The 8841-nt window shown below is 38.0% G+C and overlaps 1 protein-coding gene across 1 annotated transcript in view; it reads left to right on the top strand.

Annotated features, from left to right (window-relative positions):
• The window catches only part of LOC112159049 (cadherin-4), a gene marked incomplete in the record, with an annotated part of 327458 nt that overhangs the window by 225803 nt on the left and 92814 nt on the right, over window positions 1-8841 (top strand). Inside the window, 1 exon segment of the mRNA XM_024292864.2 lies at window positions 7281-7469. Coding sequence (XP_024148632.1) covers window positions 7281-7469 — 189 coding nt within the window.

Below are 8841 nucleotides of genomic sequence, written 5' to 3'. Positions count from 1 at the left end.
CTGAACGGCTATTTGACTCAAATCTGAACAACTGGACAGCTCCAATATTGTTTGCCATGTTTTCTAGAGGACCTGGCTGCAGACATCCATGTCTAGAACTGGAAGTCTTCGTCCCTCCATGTCACTCAAAAAATTAGATTCGTTTTTTTCAGCTTGAAAAAAGCTTTTCTTTCTAACACTTTGGGGTTAGGGCGATGATGCCATGCGCCATCTTGTCTCCAATCAGGTCCCTCCTATTTTTGTTGCACCGCCAATGTTAGATTGGGGTTGTTATTGGCTTTAGGCTAGTTAAAGAGTAAATAAACAGATGGACGATGGGAAAGGAGGTGGGTTTACTCCACACTGTCATTCCAAGAAAGCAATATTTTTTTGTTATTTTGGCTAAAAACGGCCTCATCATAATTAAAAGATCACTGGGAACTCTTCCACAAAAGATCAATAGATAATCTGAGAGGGGCTTATTCAGTAAATCAGAATTCTTAACAGCAAAAAGGAAGCTTGAAGTGGCTTAGCCATATTGACTGGAGCTGACTAGCTTGACCTTGCTTAACAAGATTCCAGAAATGGGCGTTAGTTTATGTCAGGATTCTATGCTGGGGTTTTTTGTGTTGCTTTTGTCATGTTCTGTTGTCCATCAGTCTCATTTCCTTCAGGTTGATCATCCACAGCTGTCTTCATTTAGTTCATCAACCTCAGTGTATTTAAGTGTCTGTTTTTTAGGTCATCTGTTCTGCCACCATTTTGGTGTCCTTGGGTATTTTTTATGTTAATTTATTAAATGCTTTTAGTTTACACCACCAAGCATGGCCTCCTGCGTTTGGGTCCGACGCTCCTGACAGTCTTGGACAAAACAATGTTAGATTTTTGTTCGATCACCGATGGACACTTGCCAAACAAACAAAATATAATGTCCCTTAGTTATGCATAAATTACAAAAAATGTGATAAAACTTAATCACCTCCATGCTGGTCATGAGACCAGAGGAAAACTGTCAACTTTGAAACAGTGTTTAAAGTTGGGCTGGTCTGGAGTAAGATTTCCTGAAATGGAAATTAAGTGGAGTTTGCTGTGGTCATTTTAACATCTGCAACATCTGGCACAAATGGTTTAAATTTGGGAAAGAAATGTTGAGGCTTTCTTAACAGCTCATTCTAACTTCCAAGTCGTCATATTGACATTTGGTTAAGATCCCTCCGTGTCACTTTTTGACGTTTCGGGTGTCTCCAAGTCGTTGTTTTTTGTTTTTTTGACGTGCTGGCTGTTCCCATTAAATAACGCGTTGCTCACGGCACTAACCGTATGCAGTACCGGACGCAAACCAGTACCGGGTTATGGTTAGGGTACCGGTACTGGACACGTCCCGAGGACCAGCGTGCATCTGATACCACGTCCCGAAAGGCTAGCACATCAAAAAACGACGAGTCAGCAACACCCAAAATGTCAAAAAGTGTCGCTTAATGGGCCTTAGCAGACGACAATGTGTGATGAGTTGGAGATTAAAATGTGTTGTTCTAAAAGTAGCACCTAGCGAGGTTGATTGGTCTCAGCATTCATAGTGAAAAATGTGTCCATATTTGTTGCTGTTTAAACCGGCCTTTTTAAAAAAAAAGAAAAAAAAAAAAAAAAAAGCTTCACCCCGATCCATAGTAAAAGTGTTCCCAGTGTTTTTTTTTTTATATTTAAATAATAGTGTAGTTTTCTAGAAATTCACATCAGAGTTGTGGCCGGGACTGTTGGCGCTGAGTAAGCACGCCTCATTTCCCGTTATCCATCTGTTCACACACTCTCCTGCTAGCTTACAGCCCCTCCCACCGGCAACCTTACACCGATGGTGCAGCAAAAAATGGTGAGAAAAATCTGAGCTATCCAGCTCTACAGTTTAGGGCCAGATGCTAACTTCAACAAGGAAAATAAAAACATACATGAATTGATTCATGCAAAATTCAGCGAAGGAGGGAGGTTGTGTCTTATTCAGAAATGTAACTTTAAGCTTAATTTTCTTTAAATGAAAAGGAAAAATGCTACAATAAAATGTAAAAACACTATTTTTACTGGAGTGGGTCATTAAGAGGGCTTTTTAAAGCTTGATTTATCTTTATTCAGTTTTTCAATGCCAAAAGTTCTTCACATCTTCCATCAATAGATGCACTTTTTATACTCTGACAAAAACACAGCTGTGGACGTCTTGTTTGAGCTGCTTTACAGAGGACATCTTCAAAGTCATTATACTCATTTGAAAGTACTATAAGTTCACATAACAGCGCTTAATTTTTTTGGAGAGGATTCCTCTACTGAGTTCTTCAGATGGAAAATAGAACTGAGTTTGATGAATAGTTTGGACAAAACTTAGAAAAAGATTTCTGCTTCAAAAAAGGTTCTGTAGTGTGCACAAAAAAATAAAAAATAAAAAATTCTGTGTAAATAGCATTGGAAAGTTTATAATGAAGTCTCCATATAAGTTCCTGGGGATCATAACTTAATTTAAAAGTCTGTGACAATTCATCTAAACATGAATTTTCATTAATTTTCAATTTAAAAAGCAAGCTAGACTTTAACAAGCGGAAGAAGAATATCCGTCCCCTCTTCTTCAGATGTCCTCATATAACCTTAATCGGTGTAATATTGTAATATTACAACTTGTAATATTAAAAAAGCTCAAATGAATGCAGCTGGTATCAGAATGTAATTGCTTAACTGACACCAATGACAACTGTGTGGAGGTTTGTACTAATATTTGTTCTTATAGCAGCTATTAAGCTTTTCTTTGCAGCACAATTCTTTAACCATTGCTATGTTTGACTTTATATTTTTGCACCGTGTGCATCATCTGTAGAAGTTCAAGAGATTTACTGAAAAGAGACAAGTAAGCTCCAGTGGCTGTTCTGCTGCAGGTCATCCTGTTGCAGAAAAAGACAAAGTAATGAACTGGGAATATTGTGAGCTTGGCTGACAGCATTGGGGTCTTGTGGGTTAGCTTAGTGCATTAGCTGTACCTGCTGGCACTCCGTCACCCTAAAGCAGCCCGGCGCTTCAAGACTCCTCTGTAGCCGGGACAAGTTGTCAAGGCCTTTTGTGTGCGAGGAAGTGAAACAACAACCCTGGAGGGATAGAGCAGAGGGGAGCGAGGGGGCAGTTTAGGGGGGAGTGGCTGAAGCAGGGCGGCTTGCCTTTAGTAATGATGTTTTTGACTGAATCACTGGCACGCACGCTGGATTTTTACCCAAAGATACATCTGCCGTGCAAAATATCTCTAGACGTTTCTTTTGCAAACTGCATTAAGTGTTTTTTCTCTAGTAGACAGAACACTTTGTTTAAAAGTAGAACTTTAGGACAAACTCTTGTTTTCTTTAAAAATAAGTTGCAAAATAGTGTTATCAATAGATTTGTTAAATCATTTTCCATTACATATATTGTCCCCATACACAAAATCAAGGTGGTGACAATTATTTTTCATAAAATCAATATGAGTACATAGTATTTTTTCAAGATGTCGAAAAGCTTGACCCGTATTCGATTGTCTGGACCCTTGAAGGACCATAGATAACTGCAGTTTCCTGTAGGCTCCACTAGGGACATCATGGAAATGGAGCGTACCATTATTGTGGGTATTTAAGGTTAATGTAAGTTGTATGCACCTGTTTTTTTTTTCTTCAAGTGATGCTGTTGTACGGTGTTCTTACTCCACTCTTCAGTCGTTGGTAAGAATGTGAGTACTGGCCACTAGCTGACTCCATGCAAATGCAGCACACACTTGTAAGTGTTCATTGGACGTCTGTAGTATGCCCACACAAACTACCTTCTGATTGGCTAATTTCCTCATTTCTAACAGTCAGGTTGCACACAAAAAAGGAACAATCCTTTCAACACGCCTGCGTCTCATTTACTTCAACCTTACTGGTTGTACATGTTGGTACGACCTATGGCTCACACCATGTCTGTAGTACAAGGTATGCATGAACATTTTTGCTCTACTGGGTCTCCAAGTGGTCTACGACGTTAAAATTCGTACGGGCCTGAACATACTTGCCCATTTTTTGCCGGATATAGGAAACTAGACATGGATATGTACCTGGTACACAGTCTTTATCTGTGTAAGGGCTAATGCCTTCTCACTCCCAACTCGTCATATATGGACTGTGGTTCGGGCCCCCTCTGCGTCACTTTTTGACATTTTGGGTGTTCCCAACTCCTCGTTTTTGACATTACTGGCTCTTCCCAATAAATTATGGGTCCGTTTCCCCCTGGCCATAAACTGGTACCACTCCAAGGGCCGCTTGATACCGGGTCACCAACCCTTGGGACAGGGACTGGTACCGGACCGGTTCAGGGACACAGACTAGACCGGTATGCAGACTCTAACCCAGTATCGTTTCCACATCCAGTACCACGTCCTGAGGGTTGGGGACCCGTGATTTAATGGGTATAGTCAGCACGTCAAAAAACAATGAGTTGGGGACATCTAAAAGTGAAACGGGGGGAGCCTGAAGATTACGTCTTTTAAGTGTTTTACTCAAATATAAGAAAATACAAATTACCATATCTTTAGTTCCATATCTTTTAGTTTATTATTAGTGTCAACCATTTCAGCAAATTCCAGTTCAAGTTTTTCTAAGAATGTATCTATTTCCACTCAGTATCATGTGTGAAATACTTCATTTCTTGTGTACCTTTAGGACCTATCAGTTTTACACAACTTTCAAAGAAGGACGTTTCTATGTTTAATTGATATACTTTATAGCTAAACCTCTGATGTGTGTGTTCTGACTCATACAGTAGTTGAGATAATGTCCGAGTAGAGATTTAAAGTGGTGTCTTCTTTATTTTAGCATCTTTCAAATAGACGGGTTTGTGGAGGATATTTCTTCATCTGCAGCGTCGTTTGAGGGGAGAGTTTGTTCATCTGTCACTTTTCTGTTTTTGTCTCCTAAAGGATGCTTTAAATCCAACCTCAGATGTTCCTCATGGTTTTATTGGTTTTGTTTTAAATATACTTGAATATATATATTTGTGTACATAAACACTTTAAAATGCGGAAACTTTGGTTTGTTACTTGATACAAACTGTCCTACGTTGAAGACAATCTTGAGATGTGGTACTTTTTCACTGAAAGACGTATTTTTTTTCTCATACCCCTTAATTAAAGCGTATAAAAACTGACCTTAACGTAATTCATATATAGATCATTTCATTACTTTTAAAATATTTCTGATGACTCCTAAAAAGCTCTGGACGAATTGTAATTCTAAAAGAAAGTTTTTGGGAAAACAGTTGTGTGACAAATGCACACTAACAAATGTACACAAAACAAGGTGTTCCTTTTGTGTTCCAGGTTTTAGGAATAATACGATCCCCAGGGAACCTGTTGTGTTTGGATGTTTGCTGTTCAATTAATTCCGAGCAAGCTTTCTTTGTTCTACATGATTTCAATGGAACCAGAGACGTGTGCGGAACAGTACAACTATTTGCTGACAATACTATATACTACTACAGATTCTGTGCCACGCGATTGCAAAAACTGCAGCGATGCAGTAAAAGAGCAAAGAAGACGTTTCACATTCAGTATGTAAAAATGTGAAGGTAATTGTCAAACGTTGAGCTGGAAGTGCAGCAGTGCTACAGCAGAAACAGCTGAGCTTCTGTGTAATGTCATTTGAAGATGATGGATGGAGCTCGACTCTGGTGGCCCGGTGTTACGGATACAGTCTCTGAGTATAATGACTTTACTTCCAATAATAACAAGTAGAGCCTACAGTGACTCCAAGGAGCAGAGCTCACTCCCGCACACGATACTGTTTAGAGGAGAAGAGGGCGATAAAGACGCTGCTCAAAAAAAGAAAAACATGGACTATTGATGCACACGATAGAACAATAAACACATGAAGACGTTCAGACAGATGTTGAACAAGAAAAACGTGGTTCTGCCAGCATTTGTGATTCCCCGTGTTGCCATCAAGACTTCCTCTAGACCTGAGAGAGGCAACTTCAGCCCTCGAGGGCCGCAGTGTCTGCATGATTTCCAGATATCCAAGCCCTACTGATGACTGATTACCTGGTTAAGGTGTGTCCAGTCAATTAGAACATGCCAGAGCAGGGTATGTTGGAAAGGATGCAGCCCTCGAGGACTGGTGGCCTATCCCTGCTCTAGCTAAAGCACAGATGAACAAACTTATTGACAGAAGGGTCAGATTAGGAGCAGATGTGTGGAGTGTTTTGGTAATTTGTCTTATAGGAGAAAAGAATAAGACGGAATCTAGATTAAAAATTGTTTTTTAACCAGAACATTTTGGAGTTTTTCATTGGATTCTCCTGCTCCTTTCTGTACATTTTTTGGCAAGTAAAAACTCAATCATACTTGTAGTGATTTCAGTGAAGTCTTGTACTTCTGGTATTTAGAAACTTCACAGTTTTTGAAATATTAAGCAAAATATGCCCCATAGAAAATGAATAAGAAATTGCTCAAATTCTTCAAAAACTTTTTTCAAACTTATGAACTCCCAGAAATACTTTCAGCTAGAGACACGATCCAAACTTTAAAATGTTAAGCAAATACTGCTTTTTGGGGGTTATTTGGAATTTAGCTTTAGCAACATGTTAGCTGCTTTTGGCTAATTTGGACATTTTTCAAGTTTTTTAGGCTAATTTTGAGTTTAGCTAATATTTTAGCATTATGTTTACCGTTTTAACATTATTACATTGCTTTTAATTTCTTTAGACAGATTTAGAGTTTAAGTGATATTTTACCATTATACTGGGTGTTTTGTCAAAATGATACTTTATTTTAAAGTATTTTAGGCAAATTTGGAGTTTAGCTGAAATTTTTAGCATGCTAGCTGTTTTTTCAAAAATAGATTTTTTTACAATTATTTTGGGAAAATTGGAGTTTATCAAATATTTTGGCATTATGCTATTTGTTCTGGCAAAATTAGACATTTTTCCTTTTTTTTTTTTGGCCTATTTGGCATTTAGCTAATATTTTGTCAAGCTTTTAGCTATTAGCTTGAGCATCTCAATCACACAATTTGACCAAATCACACAATATGTGATAAAGATATCGATACTATCTGTATCTAATTAAAAAATCCTAAAAAAAACCCATTTTGATCCCAAAAAAGTAAATTTTCTGGGCTCTACAGGGTTAAACGTAGACACATTTCCCAGCTACTCACTAATAACTTCACATCTACTAATGATCCACTGGAGTTCACAAAGGTGTTTCTTTCTTTCTTTTTTTACATCAAAGTGTTTCTTAGATCTGAGTCGAGTCCTGTTTTGTCTTACAGGTCACAGAAAAAGGAAGGAAAGTCACGGAGCGGAAGGGAAAGATGGACGCACCACCTCCTGTCATCCTATTCTCAGGGTCCGGCCTCAACGGGACCAAAGGTCTGAGGAGACAGAAGAGGGATTGGGTAATCCCACCAATCAACGTGGCGGAAAACTCCCGAGGGCCGTTTCCTCAAATGCTCGTCAGCGTAAGTGACAGACTTGATTGGAAACAACGCTGATTTGCTGTGAATTTACTGCTGGGATTTGTTGAGGGCACTTCACAGCTATCACAGATTGGGGACATGTTTAATGGATGATGATACAGAAAAGCAATGCATTAGCATAACTAGTTTGTTCTCCACATCCTTGAAGATGATTATGTTGTATTTCCCTGATGTAATTACAGCCACAGTATCTTAAGATATTTAAACAGCCCTCGCTGACCCTGAGAAGTGTTCCCTTCAGACGCAGAGCAGCTAAGCACCTAAAGTCTCTCGCAAACGGAGGTTCAGTTAAACACCTTTTTTTATTTTTCATTTTCAATTTATGCATTTTTTTAAGTAATCATTCTGGAGAGGCTACTTGAGATTCAGTAGTTTGCTTTTTCATGCTGCTTAAAAGGAGAATATCTTTAAAAACAAAAATGCTGACCTCTTTGAAGCCATTAAGAACACAAATATTTCTCATTTGAGTAAAGGATTCATGAGTCGTGTTATTTTGAAAGTCATTTCTGGGAAACAGAGAATACACGGCTAAAATACTAAAGCTTTCAGTGTAAAAGCTGATACACTCGGTAAATACGGTGGCCTTGAAGTTCAAATCACATTAACAAGTCATTCAACGCAAAAACATAAAAGATCACAGCAATTAAAAAAATTAAAAACACATTAAATGATAAAAACAAAATTACACAAACAAAATATTAAAACAGAAACAAAATTTCAAAAGTAATTACCAGAAATTAAAATCTTAAAAACAAGAAAAAATAAAAAAAACAGGAAAAGGTAGGTACTATGGGACATTGCTGATTGGATGATGACATCACCAAACTTTTGCTGTAGCCTGAAGCTGAAAGAAGTGTTTTCTGTCAGGAGAAATCGCCAGCTTCTCCCAGATCACAAATGAAATAAAAGAGCCTAACCCTTTGACAGCTGTCTTCGGTGCACCTCCGCCATCTGTCCCATCTTCCTCGTCAGTGTCCACTCTTATTTCTTTTGTTACCTTCCTTTTAAAGTGTCTAATTTTATTTATATAGAAGTCTTCAAATTATCCATCCCACACAATGTGGATTAAAGAAGAACTCTTAATCTTCTAAAACTAGAAAAAAAAAAAAAAATCAGATTTACACTTAAAGGTTCCCTTGAGGAATTTCACAAACATGGGACCCTTTTTTTTATATTGATGGACTGAACACTCAATTTGTTGTAGTAATTTACCTTTGGCTACGGGGGGAGGAGTGCAATTATGGTCTCACCGTTTTTCCAACAATTACCTATTTTTATTGTATTAATTTGTTTTTGTCGCCAATTTTTTTTCCTTTTTGCTTATACTGAATTGTTTTTGTTTTTTTTTTTGTCT

This window comes from Oryzias melastigma, linkage group LG7 (genome assembly GCF_002922805.2).
Source record: "Oryzias melastigma strain HK-1 linkage group LG7, ASM292280v2, whole genome shotgun sequence".
In the NCBI taxonomy this organism is placed as follows: Eukaryota; Metazoa; Chordata; class Actinopteri; order Beloniformes; family Adrianichthyidae; genus Oryzias; species Oryzias melastigma.
This window is presented reverse-complemented; position numbering and strand designations above follow the sequence as displayed.